The sequence below is a fragment of the Cicer arietinum genome, chromosome 8 (genome assembly GCF_000331145.2).
Source record: "Cicer arietinum cultivar CDC Frontier isolate Library 1 chromosome 8, Cicar.CDCFrontier_v2.0, whole genome shotgun sequence".
Taxonomy (NCBI): Eukaryota; Viridiplantae; Streptophyta; class Magnoliopsida; order Fabales; family Fabaceae; genus Cicer; species Cicer arietinum.
Window position 1 is genome coordinate 6,171,835 of NC_021167.2, and position 20,628 is coordinate 6,192,462.

At 32.9% G+C, this 20,628-nt stretch overlaps 3 protein-coding genes across 6 annotated transcripts; all 3 read left to right on the top strand.

The window, feature by feature from the left end:
* Positions 1–3,406: 3,406 nt before the first annotated feature.
* LOC101489580 (DNA-directed RNA polymerase II subunit RPB1) lies at positions 3,407–11,416 on the top strand. Its single transcript, XM_004512125.4, has 15 exons — positions 3,407–3,699; positions 3,837–4,100; positions 4,278–4,577; positions 4,673–4,831; positions 4,999–5,160; positions 5,304–5,524; positions 5,612–5,753; positions 5,843–6,178; positions 6,280–6,566; positions 6,816–7,074; positions 7,171–10,232; positions 10,547–10,618; positions 10,760–10,813; positions 10,922–11,025; positions 11,163–11,416. Exons 1-14 carry the CDS (start codon positions 3,616–3,618, stop codon positions 11,022–11,024), a joined length of 5,505 nt encoding a protein of 1,834 aa, XP_004512182.1. The 5' UTR covers positions 3,407–3,615; the 3' UTR covers position 11,025; positions 11,163–11,416.
* Positions 11,417–13,960: 2,544 nt separating this feature from the next.
* On the top strand, positions 13,961–14,572 carry LOC101489897 (uncharacterized). The gene has a single exon (XM_004512126.4). It carries the CDS (start codon positions 14,057–14,059, stop codon positions 14,522–14,524), a length of 468 nt encoding a protein of 155 aa, XP_004512183.1. The 5' UTR covers positions 13,961–14,056; the 3' UTR covers positions 14,525–14,572.
* A 922-nt stretch (positions 14,573–15,494) lies between these two features.
* Positions 15,495–19,386, top strand: LOC105851122 (uncharacterized). Of its 4 annotated transcripts, none has more exons than XM_073364145.1 (3): positions 15,495–18,651; positions 18,846–18,962; positions 19,083–19,386. In XM_073364145.1, the coding sequence occupies exon 1, from the start codon at positions 15,778–15,780 to the stop codon at positions 18,022–18,024; it is 2,247 nt and encodes a 748-aa protein (XP_073220246.1). In that variant the 5' UTR covers positions 15,495–15,777; the 3' UTR covers positions 18,025–18,651; positions 18,846–18,962; positions 19,083–19,386. The 4 variants fall into 4 exon arrangements, with proteins under 4 accessions (XP_073220246.1, XP_012574513.1, XP_012574515.1 ...); XM_012719059.3 differs by having other exon boundaries at positions 18,846–18,954; XM_012719061.3 differs by having other exon boundaries at positions 15,495–18,512; positions 18,615–18,651; positions 18,846–19,386.
* Positions 19,387–20,628: the final 1,242 nt, after the last annotated feature.

Here is a 20,628-nt window from a genome sequence, read left to right on the forward strand (position 1 = left end):
TTCAATAAGTTAAAACTTACTTTTTATTTTATTTTCTTACTATACTTTCCTCCTTTATCGTGTTTACAATTTTTTGCTTACATGCATGTAAATTTTAGTGGTATGAATAATCCTTATTTATTAATTTCATTTTGTGAATGTAGCCAAGGAAATATTTTTACTCACACTAATGAATATTTTATGAGTGATTTAACAAATATGGACATTGGTTTGATTTAGTATAGAATAACATAAATGATATGTTTTCGAAGAGTAGTAAAATAGTTTGACTAGAAAAAAGATTATATGAGTAATATACATAAGGTTTATGGTTCCACATCTCCTCACAAATGAGTTTAATAAAAAAAATGACATAGTATGAAATCAGATTCATTCTAGTTTCATTAATACAGTTTCCAAATTTGCAAGTCGTGTATTAATTATTAATTATTATATTAAAACTATTCTTGTTGATCATCTAGTATTTCCTATTTGACACGCAAATATTTCTTGTTTTTTACTTTGAGCAATATATGAATGACAAATTTCATTTAATTAATAAATTTATATATAAAATCTATACACTAAATATATGTTTTTTTGTTACATACATTAAATAGAACCTTTTACGATAATTGATTAAATTTTTTCCGTGCACACATTTAAAAATAAGGTAATTATAATTACAAAATTTTAATATTTTATCGACTTAAATATTGCTTTTATCAATAAATATTAATTACAATTATTTTAAAATTGAATTTGCTTTTAAATTACTCTCAAAATAATTATTTTTCAACACACTTTAAATTAATAGTTAACATTCATATTCCATTAGATTAACAACTTCTCTCTTACTTTTATCTATTTTCTCATTTTATATGTATTTTGATTTCTTTTTTATTTGAGCTATATATGACAAGTGCTATTTATTTTTTGATATATTTACTTTAGTGAGGTGTTATATTTCACTTAAATGGTATATTACGAATCATTAACTAATAAAGTGAATTATATTTAATATCAATACATAATTAATTGATTTTAATATAACCATTACCATTTTAATTAATATTTAAAAAAAAACATACAAATTTAAGAGCAAATATTAACATATACTTGCACGAATCACTTATATTAGGTGTGTTAAAATACATTAGGTGTGTTAAAATACATGTATAGAGGGTGTATTGTACAAAATTGTGGATGTTATTAGGGAGAATAATTGTGATTTTCACGTTGTTGGTTGCACAATTTGTTAAGAGTATTGATGATTGGTTTAATGTTCATCGTGATCCTATAAGAGAGTTAAATAAACTATCAACTCAATTATGTGCAATTGTATGAATCGGAGAAACAATTAAAAACTTATCACGCGTGTTTTAACCCATTACATAGATTGATAGTGTTGTCATTGAAACGGACAACTTTAAAAAATAAAACGGAATGTATTACTATATCTCATTATAATAGAACTAGATTTAAAAAGTATAATTTCTAAAATAATTTTTCCGCTACAAAGTCATCTATATCTTAATTTGATTTCACATAATGTGCAATTTGTTAATGTAACACAGTTTCTATCTTATAGTTTTATTTAGTATTGTTAAACAATGTGTTACATATGATTTTTTTTATAATTTGAATGATTATTATATGTCAATTAATCGCAATAATTATGTCATAACATATATTTTGAGTTGGTAGTTTTCTAAGTCACGTACATTATTGGAATGGAAATTCTTGTAGTGATTTTTATCGAAAGCACAATACTAGAACAACCAATCCGATAGTGCATTTTGAGTTGAAATTTTCAACTTTTTTGTAAGCCATATACATCAATGAAATAGAGAATCCAATAGTGTTTTTATCCGAAACACACTCCCAAAACAACCAATCTAGTAGTGCATTTTGAGTTGGTAGTTTATCAATTTTTTAAATGATATTTACTATTAGACAATCTGGTAATGGATTTTATTTAAAACACACTATGTAATATGCATGTATCATTGCTTTATATGCCATAAACAACCAATTTGTTAATGGGTTTTGAAAGTATCATGATACAAACAATTATGTAATATGCACGTATCATTGCTTTATATGACAAAAAAAAAACACAATCATACATAAACATAATTCAAATATATAACAATTAAATGATCTCATACATATCTAAAATAATCTACCGAATTTATCGTACACATTCTATTCTTCTAATATGACAGTGGAAGACATCATTCGCTTCTTCAAAAATCTTTTAAATAATTTTATAATCAGAGTATCCAGTGAATTTTGAAAGTATCATGATACAAATAATTATGTAATATGCATGTATCATTGCTTTATGTGCCATAAAAAAAAGCACAATCATACATCAATATAATTCAAATATATAACAATTAAATGATCTCATACATATCTAAAATAATCTACCGAATTTATCGTACACATTCTATTATTCTAATATGATAGTGGAATACATCATTTGCTTCTTCAAAAATATTTTAAATAATTTTATAATTAGAGTATTCAAAACAATTTCACCTTTTTTTAATTTTATTAATTGAGTTAATTTTTTCACTCTTACTATTAAAGATGAGATTTTATAATTAAATAATAATAAAAAATCAAAATAAATTTTATATAGGAGTGTATTAAAAACTGGCGCATGAAATTAGTCTATCTTAAAAAATAAAAATTATAATGCTTTCTAAAATATAGACATTATATTATTTTTGACTTACACAAATTTTGCTTGACATACTAGATTATTAGTAGAGATGTTAATAAAGCTCCAAAGTCTAAGTATTCTATCAAAAATCTCATACTAAACCTCTAATATTAGCCCCCTATTGAAATAAAGTTTTTAAAGCTCCGGTCTACTATTTCAGTGAACTTAAGGAATATGTCCAATGTTTTGTTAATTGAGATATATTTTTTGAAAATTTTTTATATTTATTTTTCTAAAAAAAATATCAAAAACATTTCTCAAGAAAATCTAAAATATTTTTTGAAAAAATTGATTTTTTTTTCTCAAATAAAAAAATTATAAATCTGTTTTATAAAAAAAATTGAAATTTTTAAGAAAAAAATTTATTTTTCAATTAATTTTTTTTAAAATAGATACATATATCCACCTAAATCCATAAAATTTTAGGATATTTAGTTTTGGGCCTTTTTAAACTGAAATCTTTAACCCTCCTAACATGTGGTCCGGAAGTTAACGGGTTTAACTATTAGTAGTGCATATAAATCCATGAAAAGAAAAAAAAAGGTATCCAGATAAGTGAAACCCGAACAAGCCGCAGTGAAACCCAAACAAGCCGCTTGTTTGATCTCTTCGATAAAGAGCAGTATCGTTAAAGAGTGCAATATATGCACGATAGCATTTCTGCGCACGATAACGTGTATAAATACTAACACAAGCCTATTTTTCTCTCTTTACATCGCGAGGAGAAATCCTCAGACCAAAGAAAGGTTCTCGTAGCCGATCTCTTCTTACAGTCACAAAAAACTGAAACTAAAGCTCAAAAATTGAACAAACAGTGCTTCTACTACCCCTTGTTAGAGTTAATTTGAATTTTTCCCATTAAGTTATTATTCCCTCCGAAACCCTAGAACTTTACCACCGCCATGGATATACGGTTCCCTTTCTCTCCGGCGGAGGTCGCCAAAGTCCGTATGGTTCAGTTTGGAATACTGAGTCCAGATGAGATCGTAATTTTCTATATTCTCTTAAATCATTTCATTTTCTTTTGAAGATTATTGAATAGGATTAGAATTGGAGCATTACAGTGCTTTGTTGTTTTTGATGTAATAGCTGGTTGATTAATTTGTTTGTTTGATTTTTTTAGAGGCAAATGTCTGTGGTGCAAATAGAGCACGGCGAGACGACGGAGAGAGGAAAACCAAAAATTGGAGGATTGAGTGATCCTCGACTTGGAACTATTGATAGGAAGATGAAATGTGAAACTTGTACTGCTAGTATGGCTGAATGCCCTGGTCATTTTGGTTACTTGGAGCTTGCCAAACCTATGTTTCATATTGGTTTTTTGAAGACCGTTCTCAGTATAATGCGTTGTGTTTGCTTTAACTGTTCAAAAATTCTTGCTGATGAGGTATTTTGAGACCATTTTAGCTCATAGCTAGTTAATGTGCTTTGCATAATAACAACAGAATTAGGTGTATATAATTGGGGGATTATGAGAACCTGAATTTTATAGGTTGTGATATTCTGTGTTTGTATGCGTAGGAAAGTGAAATTTGGTTCTTTAAATTGATTGTGTTTTGTGCAGCAAGATCATAAGTTTAAGCAAGCTTTGAGGATCAAGAGTCCCAAAAATAGGTTGAGAAAGATTTTGGATGCATGCAAAAACAAAACCAAGTGTGAAGGCGGTGATGATATTGACATGCCTGGTCATGATACTGAGGAGCCCGTTAAAAAGAGTCGTGGTGGATGCGGTGCTCAACAACCAAAAATCACTATTGAGGGGATGAAAATGATTGCAGAGTATAAAGCTCAAAGGAAGAAAAGTGATGATCAAGAACAGCTTCCGGAACCTGTAGAAAGGAAACAGACTCTTTCTGCAGAAAGGGTAATTGATTTAAATTATGGATTTCTGGTATGAACAATTCTATGTTCATTGTTACAGAAATTAACTTAGTTGGTGACTTGTTATATCCGTTGAAGGTTCTGGGTGTTCTTAAAAGGATAAGTGATGAGGACTGCCAGTTGTTAGGCTTGAATCCTAAGTATGCCCGTCCTGACTGGTTGATCTTACAAGTTCTCCCAATTCCTCCTCCACCTGTGAGACCTTCTGTAATGATGGACACATCCTCCAGGAGTGAGGCAAGTGTTTCCATACACTGTTTTTACATATTCTCCATTTTTGCATGCTTTGCTCATTTTTTTTCATTTCACTATCTTTTAATACTACTGATTATGTTGACGCATAACATCCTCATTTTCATCAACATTTTACTTCAGTGCTGATTTTTTGTTTCTTTTGTATGTAGGATGATTTAACTCATCAGCTGGCCATGATAATCAGGCACAATGAGAATCTGAAGAGACAGGAGAGGAATGGTTCTCCTGCACATATTATTTCAGAGTTTGCTCAGTTGTTGCAGTTTCACATAGCCACATATTTTGATAATGAGTTGCCTGGATTGCCAAGGGTATACTTGTTTTTGGACACTGGCATTTAAATTTAAAACTGATATTTGCTTTGTTTATTATGTAACAACATTAATTGATTTTGAATTATTCATAATTGACAGAGTATTTTTATATAATTACTTTATTATTTTTATTTTCACAGGCTACTCAAAGATCCGGAAGGCCCATCAAATCAATATGTAGCAGGCTTAAAGCAAAAGAAGGCCGAATTAGAGGCAACTTGATGGGAAAACGAGTTGATTTTTCTGCTCGAACGGTAATCACACCTGATCCAACCATCAATATTGATCAATTGGGAGTGCCGTGGAGTATTGCTCTGAACCTTACATACCCCGAGACTGTGACTCCTTACAACATTGAAAGGTGTCAATTGGATATGATTTTTTAGTTGCTTGTTTATTGAAGTGTTTTCCATAAATTTGACTATATTTTCAATGAAAAAAAAAACAGATTGAAGGAACTTGTTGAGTATGGGCCCCATCCTCCACCTGGAAAAACTGGTGCGAAGTATATCATTCGTGATGATGGGCAAAGGCTTGATCTCAGATATTTGAAGAAAAGTAGTGATCACCATTTGGAGCTTGGATACAAGGCATTGTTTTTAAGCAACAATTTTATTTATTTTTGATTTAATTTTGTTTGCTAAAAGCCTTCTAATAACCTCTATATTATTGGTTTTAGGTGGAGCGTCATTTGAATGATGGAGACTTTGTTCTCTTCAATCGTCAGCCTAGTCTTCATAAGATGTCTATCATGGGACACCGGATCAAAATTATGCCTTATTCTACTTTTCGGCTTAACTTGTCGGTTACCTCACCATATAATGCTGATTTTGACGGTGATGAAATGAATATGCATGTTCCTCAGTCATTTGAAACCAGAGCTGAGGTGTTGGAGCTGATGATGGTGCCTAAATGTATTGTGTCACCTCAGTCAAATAGGCCAGTAATGGGAATTGTCCAAGATTCACTTTTAGGATGCAGAAAAATAACAAAGAGAGATACATTCATTTCAAAGGTTATATTAAGTGAACTTTTTTGTTATTTTGCAGTTTAGTTCAGCTTAACGTTGTTGTTCAAGTTGCTTAGAAGTCTGATAAAAGCTTTTTTCTTTTGCAGGATGTTTTTATGAATATATTGATGTGGTGGGAAGATTTTGACGGGAAAGTTCCTACTCCTACAATATTGAAACCAGAGCCAATGTGGACTGGGAAACAAGTTTTCAATCTGATTATTCCTAAGCAGATAAATCTAATTAGATATTCTAGTTGGCACAATGAGAATGAAAAGGGTCCTATAACCCCTGGTGATACGATGGTCAGAATTGAAAAGGGGGAACTGCTTACTGGTACTCTTTGCAAAAAGACTCTGGGAACATCCACTGGAAGTCTCATTCATGTCATTTGGTATATAGCTCCCGCATATAATAATTATATGGATATTTATTTCTACTTGAAATTACCAGCTGAATTAGATTATTAATTTATTATGGTTTATTTACCTTTCCACTCTCTTCTAGTTGATAAATAATTTTACATTATTATTGAGTACTTTTTGACAATAATTGTGAATTTGAGTGGCTTTTGCAAGTGGTAACTTTTATTATCAGTTCCTTTCTTATTTGTTCTTTTTACTGAATGTGTACTTGAATACAGGGAAGAGGTTGGCCCTGATGCAGCTCGCAAATTTCTTGGCCATACTCAGTGGCTTGTAAATTACTGGCTTTTGCAGAATGCTTTTAGCATTGGAATTGGTGATACAATTGCTGATGCGTCAACCATGGAGACTATTAATCAGACTATTTCACAGGCTAAGGAGAAAGTGAAACAACTCATCCGGGAAGCTCAGGAAAAGAAATTGGAGGCTGAACCTGGTCGGACAATGATGGAGTCCTTTGAAAATAGAGTAAATCAGGTGCTCACATTGGATTTCTTGTTACAGTTATATTTATTGAAAATTGAAAATTTCTTTTGGATGAATCTGATGTACTATGATATTTGATAATTTTAGACTCTGAATAGAGCTCGTGATGATGCTGGAAATAGTGCCCAAAAAAGTTTATCTGAGAGCAATAATCTGAAAGCGATGGTGACAGCAGGTTCCAAGGGAAGTTTCATCAATATATCTCAGATGACTGCTTGTGTGGGCCAACAGAATGTTGAGGGTAAACGAATTCCATTTGGGTTCATAGACCGTACATTGCCTCACTTCACAAAAGATGATTATGGGCCTGAAAGTCGTGGGTTTGTGGAGAACTCGTATCTTCGTGGACTGACCCCTCAAGAATTCTTTTTCCATGCTATGGGTGGTAGGGAAGGTCTTATTGATACTGCAGTGAAGACTTCAGAAACTGGGTATATTCAGAGGCGGCTTGTAAAGGCTATGGAGGATATCATGGTTAAGTATGATGGGACAGTTAGGAATTCTTTGGGAGATGTTATACAATTTCTCTATGGTGAAGATGGTATGGATGCTGTTTGGATAGAAACACAGAAGCTGGATTCACTGAAAATGAAAAAAGCAGATTTTGATAGGGCTTTTAGGTACGAATTTGATGATGAAAACTGGAAGCCTACTTACATGCTTGAAGAGCCTGTAGAAGACTTGAAAACAATTAGAGAGTTTCGGAATGTGTTTGAGGCGGAAGTACAAAAGCTTGATGCTGATAGGTTTCAGCTTGCGACTGAAATAGCCACTACTGGTGATAGTTCTCTGCCACTACCTGTCAACCTTAAGAGGCTTATCTGGAATGCTCAAAAGACCTTTAAGGTTGACTTCCGAAGACCTTCGGATATGCATCCCATGGAAATTGTGGAAGCTATTGATAAGCTCCAGGAGCGACTTAAAGTAGTTCCTGGGGATGACCTTCTGAGTCAAGAAGCTCAGAAAAATGCCACTCTCCTGTTCAATATTCTACTTCGCAGTACTTTTGCCAGTAAAAGGGTTCTGGAGGAGTACAGGCTCTCACGAGAGGCATTTGAATGGGTAGTGGGAGAAATAGAATCAAGGTTCCTGCAATCACTTGTGGCCTCTGGTGAAATGATTGGTTGTGTGGCAGCACAATCAATTGGTGAACCTGCTACCCAGATGACTCTGAACACGTTCCATTATGCTGGTGTTAGTGCTAAGAATGTTACTCTTGGTGTTCCTAGGTTAAGGGAAATTATTAATGTTGCAAAGAGAATTAAGACACCTTCTCTGTCTGTGTACTTGAAACCTGAGGTTTGTAAGACTAAAGAGAGAGCCAAGAGTGTGCAGTGTGCTTTAGAGTATACCACTCTCCGGAGTGTGACTCAAGCTACAGAAGTGTGGTATGATCCAGACCCGATGAGTACAATAATAGAAGAGGATGTTGATTTTGTCAAGTCTTACTATGAAATGCCCGATGAAGAAGTTGCTCTTGAAAAAATCTCACCTTGGTTGCTTCGCATAGAACTGAATCGTGAAATGATGGTGGATAAGAAGTTGAGTATGGCTGACATTGCCGAGAAGATCAATCTTGAATTTGATGATGATTTGACATGCATATTTAATGATGACAATGCTGAAAAACTTATACTTCGAATCCGTATTATGAATGATGAAGCGCCCAAGGGAGAAATTCAAGATGAATCTGCTGAAGATGATGTTTTCTTAAAGAAAATAGAAAGCAACATGCTGACTGAAATGACCTTACGAGGTATTGCAGATATCAACAAAGTTTTTATAAAAAATACGAAAATTCAGAAGTTTGATGAGAATGAAGGTTTTAAGCCTTATGAAGAATGGATGCTTGATACCGAAGGTGTCAACCTTTTAGCTGTTATGTGTCACGAAGATGTCGATGCAAAAAGGACTACAAGCAACCATTTGATTGAAGTTATTGAAGTTCTTGGTATTGAGGCAGTTCGGCGGTCTCTGCTGGATGAATTGCGTGTTGTCATTTCTTTTGATGGGTCTTACGTCAATTACAGACACTTGGCTATTCTTTGTGACACCATGACTTATAGGGGACATTTGATGGCAATTACACGTCATGGTATCAACAGGAACGATACTGGCCCAATGATGAGGTGCTCATTTGAAGAGACTGTTGATATTCTCCTTGATGCTGCAGTATATGCTGAGACTGATTACTTGAGGGGTGTTACTGAAAATATTATGTTAGGCCAACTAGCCCCTATAGGCACTGGTGAATGTGCCCTGTTACTTAATGATGAGATGTTGAAGAATGCTATTGAGCTCCAGCTACCTAGCTATATGGAAGGTCTTGATTTTGGCATGACACCTGGGCGTTCCCCAATATCTGCTACTCCATACCATGAAGGCTTGATGTCTCCAAGTTATTTGTTGAGTCCAAATCTTCGTCTGTCTCCTACTAATGATGCACAGTTTTCACCATATGTTGGTGGTATGGCATTTTCTCCTACTTCATCTCCTGGTTACAGTCCATCTTCACCAGGCTATAGTCCATCCTCACCTGGATACAGCCCTACTTCACCAGGGTACAGCCCTACATCTCCTGGTTACAGTCCCACATCACCTGGGTACAGCCCTACCTCTCCAACATACAGTCCTAGTTCTCCAGGATATAGTCCTACGAGCCCAGCTTATTCACCTACAAGTCCATCCTACTCTCCCACTTCACCCAGCTACAGCCCCACATCACCCAGCTATAGCCCAACATCTCCCAGCTACAGCCCTACATCTCCCAGCTATAGCCCCACTTCACCTGCTTACAGCCCAACTTCACCAGCATACAGCCCCACTTCACCTGCATACAGTCCTACTTCTCCATCATATAGCCCAACATCACCTTCCTATAGTCCAACTTCGCCTTCCTACAGCCCCACATCACCCTCTTACAGCCCGACATCTCCTTCATATAGTCCCACGTCACCTGCTTACAGTCCCACTTCTCCTGGGTACAGCCCCACATCACCCTCTTACAGCCCAACATCACCATCATATAGTCCTACTTCCCCAAGTTACAATCCACAGTCTGCAAAGTATAGTCCTTCATTGGCATATTCTCCCAGCAGTCCGAGAATATCTCCATCAAGTCCATATAGTCCCACATCTCCAAGCTACAGGTGAGTCATTCTCCGGGGTATTTTTAGTATCTTCTTTAAGCACCGAATGTGATATGTGGAAACCCGTAAATGCTTAAAGATATCCTAAAAATTTGAAAAAATAATTCCCTTCACTTTTCAGTGTACTTGCGTTTGTAGAGGAACCGCTACATTATGCAATGAAAGTTATTTTTCCTCTGGATTTTCCATGTTGTTCAATGATTAGCTTGTAGGGTGGCTGATCTGAATATAGTCTGGCCTACTTATATACCAACTGCATTTTTCTTTTATGGTATTCTTTACACCAAGTAAATGTCTAATATATTATTTTCCAGCCCGACGTCTCCATCATATTCACCAACATCTCCATCGTATTCTCCCTCGAGCCCAACATACAGTCCCAGCAGGTAAGTTTTGGACAATTTATCTAGTGTCTTTGTTATTAACAGCATTAATTTTACAGATTTTCTTCTTTGTCATTTGTTATTAAAGTTTAACAGATAATTTTCTTTTTCATGTGACTTATTCATATTTATGCATTTTTGCAGCCCATATAATTCTGGGACGAGCCCAGACTACAGCCCTAGTTCACCGCAATTTAGGTATGCCTGTATGGATATGATGATTCTTTAAGTGCTAAATGGTATGCAAAGCATATAACTGAGCATGGTCTTTTTTTGTTGTTAATTTCTATTTGATTATATTTGCAGTCCAAGTACGGGTTACTCACCAAGTCAACCTGGTTACTCACCATCATCAACCAGCCAGTACACTCCGCAGGCGAGTGAAAAGGATGACAAAGGCACTCAATGAGGTGAGCTGTTAGGTTACAATTTTTGAAATGGGTCTTCTGGCTAGAAATGTATTGAGGAAGATTTGCAATTAACTTTCCCTCAATTCATCTTATTTTAATGTTTCATTTGAAATTAAGTTCATCCTTCCCTATAACAGCTTCAGGCTAGACGGTGGAATTCAAGGTTCTGCTGGGATGGGACAATGAGATGTTCGAGGTCTACTAGTTTGCTTTGTATTGATCACATATATGATTTGATTCTGTTGACAAAGTATTCCAAACAGTTTGTCAACTCCGATTTCAAATTTTGCGTTAGTAGTTGAACATTTTTCTCGTTCCAATATTATGTCCATGTAAAGTGTTGAGGATGATTGTGTTATAAAATACTACTTCATAACAAATTTATGATTTACACACGGATGTTGAACAAACAATTTTCCGGTCATATTAAAAATAAATGGCGAATCCCCCTGTTGTTAATTGTCTTAATGTGACGAGTCTTCTTGTGGTTTTGGCCGAGTCATAGTGTCAATTGTTATCAGAGCTTCTACGTTGTATCACTATGGAGTTGAAGCTGATCAAACAGAATTGGCAACCTTACACGAGTGAAAAAATGGTTACAAACTCACCTCCCAACATCCACTCATTACACTCCTGCATCTCATTTCTTAACATTTAGCTTTTTTCATGGTCGGATTTAAGGATAACAATAAGGCAGAATAAGTGCACATGGTGCATCCCACACGTTCAACTTTGTTTATTTTCATGATTATTTACAGACATAATGAAAAATAAAAAATGTTTGGACTAACTACACTTCAAACTGGTTAAAACCTGACCCAATTAGATAGGGGTATCAAAATGAGGTTGAATCAACGGTTGAGCTGGTTGATCTCGGTCTATGATACATAAATACGGTGGAATATGATATTTAAGAAAAATATAGATACGTCAATAAAAAAAATATTTTTTATATAATTTAATTAAAGAAATTAAATTATTAAATTTACGATAGAAAATTATAATAAAAATTTATATATTATATTCGATTACAGTAATTAATAAAATTAAATACAAAGTTAATATTATATTAATATAAATAAAGTTTAATTATAGTTTTGGTTTTTATTTTTATTTTTATTGATTTATGAAATTGGTCTTCTATTTTAAGAATCAATAATTTTAGCCGTTTTCTCATATTTTTGAATTAAATATAATAATTTGACATATTTTAAATGATGTGATATACAATTCTATGATACAAAATCATCTAGATGTATAAATTATTTATGTTATTAATTAAATTAAAAAAATAAAAAATATTCGAAGTTGAAAATTAAATTTTTACAAAGTTTTATTTCAATTTCATGTGTATTAATCATTCTGCATCATCAGATCATATATTAAGTTATTTAAAATATTTTACGTCATTAATTTTTAGTTAAAAAATCAGATGGAGGAATCAAAACTGTTGACTTTTAAAATAGGAGGATCAATCTCATAAATCTATTTAAATAGAAAGACTAAAATTTCAATTGAATCTTAAATATAATAATATATTTTATCATATCATGATGAGACGTATATTAAATACATCACAAAATAAAATGCTATCATGATGAATATCACGTGTGTATTAACCACAAAATATAATATATTTATCATGTTACTATTCTATTATATATTATCTTATCCTTATCTAACTTTATATTCTATCATGTTTCATTCTATTTTACATATAAAACATGTGTAAGAGTTTTAATACTTCTTATAGATCTCGATTCAATTAAAGTGGTTCATTCTTTCAAAGAATTGAGCGGGGCAACGTTCTCAAAAAGACAAACAAATGAACAAAGATGAAAAGAAGCAACAAAGAATATACTTATTGAACTAATAATTGTGATCCTTTAACGTATCTTAACTTTTTATTTTCTCTCATTCAACGGTATTGCGGCAAGATATATTTGAAAAAAAAAAAGAAGAAAGACAAAATCATGTTTAATTAAGCCTAAATTTCTGTGTCCAAACAAATGGTGCATTTCGGTATCACAATGACGCATCAACCTATGAAGCAAAACCAAATGCAACTTTAAAAAATGTTTATATTGTGCCGGCAAGTTAAGTTGATGTCATTACAATTTCTATACTCTCACTTTTACTACACTAGCACGCCACTTCTCTATCATCAATGTCAACCATATTCTTTCTTTAATTACTTACCTCTAATTTATTTTTCTTTTCTAATTAGGTGATTTTTCTAATCATGAATCATTCCTTTCACCCACCTCAACTTATGTCACTACTATTCCCTTGTAAATATTATAAGCAACCATTTAAAAAAATAAAATCTCTTAAAATAAATTTTCTTTCAAATTATAAGATAGTCTTAGAGTTTAGGTGGGATAATTCTTGATCATATATTGAAAAGCAAATTAAATCTGCAAAATAAAAAGTAATTAAAAACAATATTAAATTATCTTAAAATCGACAAAGTTGATTATAATATAAATAAAAATACTTCATATAATGATCATAACTAAACTTATAAATCTTAACTAATTTGTAACTAATACTAACAAATTTAACAAGTTTCAACTACCTATAACAAACACTTAACCACATCTAACATGTAGTTTTACTATTTTTTTTTTTAAGAAAAATTTAAATAACAATGACTCATGTGAAATAATATTATCAAATGGTGTTATTATGGAGGTCAAATCAAATACATTCACGTACAAATCACATTTTAAAAAATCAACTGAATAAATTAGACATATTAAATTTCACTTTCTATTTTTTCTAATGTGGGTGAAAAAAACAAAATGTACTTATACAAAAAGTGAAAGAAGGAGTGCTCCCTTTAGAATATAATATAAAAAAATTGTATCAATTTTTTAAATTCTAATTTTTTTTTTTTATATTTCATTCCAAAGATTTTATTATATAAACCAGGCCTTATGTCTGATATGTTGTCTAGCATAACATTCCTTTTCAGAAAGTTGATAATTCAAATTCCTTGAGCTCAACTCAAGGGGCATAGAAACTCTAGATGATGGAGAAACTAAGTCAAATGAAAAGCACGTTCTTGAAGTTTATTTCAAAACAACCAGTGTCATTAGTTATATTTCAGAACCCAACTCTTAGTCCTTGTCGATCACCTACAACACAATTTGGTTCAATATTTCCCAAAGAAGCTAGAAGAAAACACAAAAGTGGAATCAGTTTTAGCCCAAAAGAACCTACATCTCCTAAAGTCTCGTGCATAGGACAAGTTAAGTGCAAGAAGAAAAAGAAGGCAAAGAAAGAGGTTCCAACCAAAAACATTGACTCTGTTCAGTGTCCTGAAAATAAGGTTCTACTTTGGATTTCTAAGGGTGTTTACGAGGGAGGGAAACAAGGTGGACAAGAGAAGGTAACAAACATGCTCAATGTTCCTCCAACGTTGGATGCTATGAAGAAATTTACTAGTGGGAGAGGATCTTTGTATGATTTTGATTTCACACTTGCAGAAAGGTGAATTAATGTAACATTTTTTTTTATATATATAATAAGAATGTTACCTTCATTTATAGTGCATCTATAGCAAAAGTGATTCAATGATTATTTCTGACAAGTCATTCCGACATAGATCTCAATTAATTTTCTTTTACATGACTCCCCTTGATTAAAAATTCAAACAAATATAATTGTGCCATTAATTTAATATAACATGAAGCCTCTTAATTATCATTTTTATCAAAATATTTGAGATTTCTAAGGGAAGCGAGATCCAAGGTTATTTTAAATTTGAAGTTTACATTTTAGTGAAATTATGATAAAATCTAAAGAATTTTTAAGATGCCACATTATGGTTTGAAGAGAAGGAAATTTGGGTTTCTTATTATTTTTGGTAAATTTTTATATTTTACAAAATTATTTTTGATATAAACCATTTTTCCACCTACATCCAATGAAAATAATTTGTTTTGCTAAACTGTCCATTTTGTAAAAATATTGAAATTGATTGCGTGAATTATAAAGTTAACAAGATCTTTGTCTCATCAACCCATCTTAATTTGTAATAATGAGTTAAATCTCGCCTAGTTCAAAAATATAAAAAATAAAAACAACAAAATAGAGATAAGATAGAAAAATGATCCGATTAATTCATAAATTATCCATCTCGTCCTAAATTACTTCATGATTATTTTATGGTATTATTGATTTACTCTTTCTAAAAAAAGTTATCAATCAAATCATAAACTTTACAATTTAGAACTTAAATGTTATGAATGAGTTACTATAAATTATTTTATATTTAATAAAAATTATAAAAATTATTATTTAGCAACTCGTCTTAAAATTAATTTGATTTTATTTTCATTTTATCTCATCATTATTAAACCTATAAAATGAATTTGGTTAGATTATGAGACGAATTAAAATATAAAAATTTGCACAACCAAATACTATGTTCAAGTAAAAAGATACACCACTCAACCTTTTTACGACTCTAGTGGGATGGTAAAAGAGTGGCTTGATACAAAACTAATTTACAATTTTTTTTTTTTTTTTAAAAAAAAGAACTATTAGAAGGTTGTGCTCATTAAACTCATGGTATTTTGTCTCCTAAAATAAACAGAAAATGTTTCTTAGACATAAAAATTGACATCAGACAAAATCCGAACACACGGAAATTGAATGTATTTTAACAGTGTCGGGTATACCGTATCAGAATTTTGTCTCCAAATATTGGTGTTGTAATATGAATGTATGATTGCATAATCCTCAATGAAACTTAACTCTAGAATAAGATCAATAGGTGAATGTGGAAAAAATGTCTTCAACCAAAATCAGAAAATTGTTCATCTAGGAAAACAAGGAAAAGTTGAAGAGGCCAAAAGGGTATTCTCAAATGTGATCCACAAAAACCATGCCACATACAATTCCATGATATCCGTCTTTGCAAAAAATGGTAGAGTTAGTGATGCACGACAACTGTTTGATAAAATGTCTCACAGAAACCTTATTTCTTGGAACACCATGATTGCTGGATATCTTCACAATAACATGGTTGAAGAAGCCAATAAGTTGTTTGATGTAATGCCTGAAAGAGATAATTTTTCGTGGGCTTTGATGATAACTTGTTATACGCGTAAAGGGAAGCTTGAAAAGGCTAGAGAATTGTTTGATTTGGTTCCTGATAAGTTGGATAGTGCTTGTTGGAATGCGATGATTGCTGGTTATGCAAAGAAGGGTCAGTTCAATGATGCTGAGAAAGTTTTTGAGCAGATGCCGGTAAAGGATTTGGTTTCTTATAATTCTATGTTAGCTGGTTATACGCAGAATGGAAAAATGGGTTTGGCTATGCAATTTTTTGAAAGGATGGTTGAGAAAAACGAGGTTTCGTGGAATTTGATGGTGGCTGGGTTTGTTAATAGTTGTGACCTGAATTCTGCTTGGCAATTGTTTGAAAAGATTCCAAATCCTAATGCTGTTTCTTGGGTTACAATGTTATGCGGGTTTGCTAGACACGGAAAGATTGTAGAGGCTAGGAAACTCTTTGACAGAATGCCTTGTAAGAATGTGGTTTCTTGGAATGCGATGATTGCGGCCTATGTCCAAGATTTACAAATTGATGAAGCTGTTAAGCTGTTCACGGAAATGCCATTTAGAGATTGTGTATCGTGGACTACAATAATTAATGGGTACGTTCGGGTTGGTAAGCTTGATGAAGCACAGGAAGTTTACAATCAGATGCCTTACAAAGACATAGCGGCAAAAACGGCATTGATGTCGGGATTAATACAGAATGGAAGGATAGATGAGGCTAGTCAAGTTTTCGGTCAACTCGGTAAACGTGATGCTATTTGTTGGAACAGCATGATTGCAGGCTATTGCCAGAGTGGAAGAATGGTTGAAGCTCTCAATCTATTTAGACAAATGCCCGTTAAGAATGCTGTTTCGTGGAATACTATGATTTCTGGATATGCTCAGGCAGGACAGATGGATAAAGCATCAGAGATCTTTGAGGCCATAGGAGAGAGGAATATTGTTTCCTGGAATTCTCTTATTACAGGTTTCCTTCAAAATAGTTTATACTTGGAAGCTCTTAAGAGTTTGGTTTTGATGGGGCAGGAAGGAAAGAAACCTGATCAATCAACTTTTGCATGTACCTTAAGTGCATGTGCTAACCTTGCTGCTTTGCAAGTAGGCAAGCAACTCCATGAATACATCCTGAAAAGTGGTTATATAAACGATTTATTTGTTAGCAATGCTCTGATTGCCATGTACGCAAAATGCGGGCAAATACAAAGTGCTGAACAAGTGTTTAAAGATATTGAATGTGTTGATCTTATTTCTTGGAATTCCTTGATTTCAGGCTATGCTTTGAATGGATATGCAAATGAGGCATTTTGGGCCTTTGAACAGATGTTATCAGAGACAATGGTTCCTGACGAGGTTACCTTTGTTGGGTTGTTGTCAGCTTGCAGTCATGCCGGTTTAGCCGATCAGGGTTTAGATTTATTTAAATGCATGATTGAAGATTTTTCTATTGAACCCTTGGCTGAACACTACAGCTGTCTAGTTGACTTGCTTGGCCGTACAAGTAGGTTAGAAGAAGCCTTCAACATAGTGAAGGGGATGAAAGTGAAAGCAAATGCTGGATTGTGGGGTTCGCTGCTTGCGGCTTGTCGTGTACACAAGAACATGGAACTTGGTGAAATTGCTGCTGTGAGGCTTTTAGAACTCGAACCACATAACGCCTCCAATTATATTACTTTGTCGAACATGCATGCTGAGGCTGGAAGGTGGGAAGAGGTTGAAAGGTTAAGGGTGCTAATGAGGGAGAGAAGAGCTGGAAAGCTACCTGGCTGCAGCTGGATTGAAGTTCAAAATCAGATACAACATTTTCTCTCGGATGATCCCGGGAAGCTGAGAACTGAAAATATCCAGATTATATTGAATACTTTATCTGCACACATGAGTGACAAGTGTAACATATCTGACATGAAATCAGTTCTTGACATATTATGATTGGAAGTACTCTCAGTCTGATCTCATCATCTTAGCTTTAGAGTAACATTGAAAAGATAAATTAAATACCTTGCAATTGCATATTTTTTGGGATAAATTCACACTTCAAATGTTAGTGTGGTGTTACAGTAGAGGAGCATATATCAATGGATAACCGTTACTTGACGTTCTTATGTTGTCTATGTAACCTGCATATATCTTTGATATTCTGGCTGGTGTAAATTTATGTGTTGGTCTGACATAAAGTTATATTATACACAATGCCAATTACCAACCCTGCTAAACTGATCTTTCTGCTTTGACTTCACTGACTCTTGATAGAAGAAAGTCAAATGACCGATTCCCTCAGTTTGGCTAAATTCCTAAACGATAACTGGCGCCCATGTAAAGGTTATATGCAGATCCTCAGCATTGCTTTTCATTCAAGCTGTGCGAGAGAGCATTGGACCAAGAATTCTAGAGGACATTACTTTAGAGGCCCTTCTCGGGTTCGGTTTGGTGTAATTTCCTTGTTGGGTGGATTTTATGTTGCACTAACAATCTTTGTTCTTTTAATGTGGTTGCTGAAATATTATGTGTTCCTCTTGCAGAGCATGTTGCCAAGTTGACTTATGTAGCTTGCCAAAGGTTACTTTTTTAATTACCCTTCTCAAAAACTTCAAAATGGGCTTCACTGTGGGCTCTTCATTGATGCCTTTAAGATTGCTTGTTGACACTGTCTTTAAAATCTAAATGCAACTTCTCAAAGGTTCTGTTTAACTCATTGCTCTCCATAGTTGTTGGAGAGTCACTTGAACCGATTCTTTCAATTCTTTCCATAGGTAGCTCAAAGAAAGCTGAGAGGTGGAAGCTTAGGTGCAAAAGATCCTGCTCTCTCATAGTCTTGTGCATGATTCAAGTTCAAACAAGAAGGCCCAAAAACATTAAGAGGTAAAAAGGTGTGAGCAACCCTACAACTTGCAGAAAACGGCTCATTAGCATATATAATGAGTTTTGATTTAATAATATGTATAGACTTGATTCAGAATTTCTCTTTGATATAGTTTTATATATTTCAGGCTTAGAGATGAATGGGTAGTGATTCTATTCTCTAATTGTTTAGTGTGCTAAGGAATGAAAAGGAAGTTATCCAAGGATTAAGTCCATTCCTAGTTTAATAAGAACTTTATCAAAGTAAAGGATATGATTTGGATAGATAAAAGTTACATGGATCTCATTATCATTATTTTCATTTCATTTTAAGGCGGAAAAATAAGTTAGTTTATTTTGTTGAAAACTGTATATCATATGAATTTGTACAAATTATTATGAAGTATATTTGTAATTTTGGGCTCCTATGGAAAAGTTTGTTTGTAACACGCACCCACCGGCCCACCGTGTCAAAAAGTTTGTTTTGTTTTGTGGTGACTAAAATTATTTTGGAACGAATTGATTTTGTAAAATTAATTTTAGTTAAAAGTAAATTGAATGTAAAGTGATTTTTAGATATGTATATGTAAAAGTGAGTTGAACAACTATTTTTAGTGTAAAAATTATGTTTTGGACAAATTCTAACTTTAAGTTAAAATCAATTCTGGAGGCATAATCAGTTATGCTTGAAAGCATCCAAAGATGCCATAATCAATTTTACAACTTCAGAATTGATTTTAGTCCCTCAAAAATGGAAATTAAACATACACAAAGTTTGTTTATAAATTTGAGTCACTACAAATTTGAATGCGGTAGAGTTTATGATATTCGAGTTAGAAATTAAAATGTTGTATTTATTTAAATATTTAGGCTAAAAAACTTAAATTTCAATGACCTAAGATCTCTAAAGTTTAAAACTATAAAAATATGGTCAAGTCTCATAGTGGGCAAAGCTGATGAGATTTTTGAGGATGCATAAGACATCATGATGATTACTTGGTTTCAAGGTCATCAAAAGAAAGCCTTATCAAAGTAGCTCAAATTAATGATTTTCGGGTAAGGTCTACAACTACATGATAGTGAGTGCTAAAAATCATGGGACTTACTTTTGAAATATCACAAAATACAATAATCTCTCACAATATTTTAAAAGTTGATAAGAGATGATAATTATAGAATTTCTTAGATTAACATCATGAATGTGATGCATCAAACTCTTATAGCAAGCAAAATGAACCGGGTTTTAGAGTCATATATTTAATACAATGAATTCGGTACAATAAGTTATATGCTCCACCCATTTGATATATGTTTGAGGTATATGAATCATGTTACACTTCCACAATTCTTGTTGTAGACATTGTTTTAACACAATGAATTCGGTATAACAAGTTGATATATGTTTGAGGTATATGAATCATGTTACACTTTCACGATTCTTGTTGTAGACATTGTTTTAACACAATGAATTCTATAACAAGTTACATGCTCTACACATTTGATGTATGTTTGAGGTATATCAATCATATTACACCTCTACAATTCTTGTTGTAGACATTGTTTTGTGCTAATAGCTCATCCACATGGTTGGTTTTTCACGAGTGCTCTAGACATTTGACCAAAATCTAATGCAATTAACCCTACTTAACACTTATAAAATGACGTTCATTTTATGATTTATGTCAATTTATTATA

What these genes read in the sequence shown, in the direction of transcription:
- LOC101489897 (XM_004512126.4), top strand. Translation starts at nt 14,057, where the DNA reads ATGATGGAGAAACTAAGTCAAATGAAAAGCACGTTCTTGAAGTTTATT.
- LOC101489580 (XM_004512125.4), top strand. Translation starts at nt 3,616, where the DNA reads ATGGATATACGGTTCCCTTTCTCTCCGGCGGAGGTCGCCAAAGTCCGT. An exon ending in AGTCTCATTCATGTCATTTG is followed by an intron (nt 6,567 to 6,815) that starts GTATATAGCTCC and finishes ACTTGAATACAG; the next exon opens with GGAAGAGGTTGGCCCTGATG. An exon ending in CCAACATACAGTCCCAGCAG is followed by an intron (nt 10,619 to 10,759) that starts GTAAGTTTTGGA and finishes GCATTTTTGCAG; the next exon opens with CCCATATAATTCTGGGACGA.
- LOC105851122 (XM_027337594.2), top strand. Translation starts at nt 15,778, where the DNA reads ATGAAACTTAACTCTAGAATAAGATCAATAGGTGAATGTGGAAAAAAT.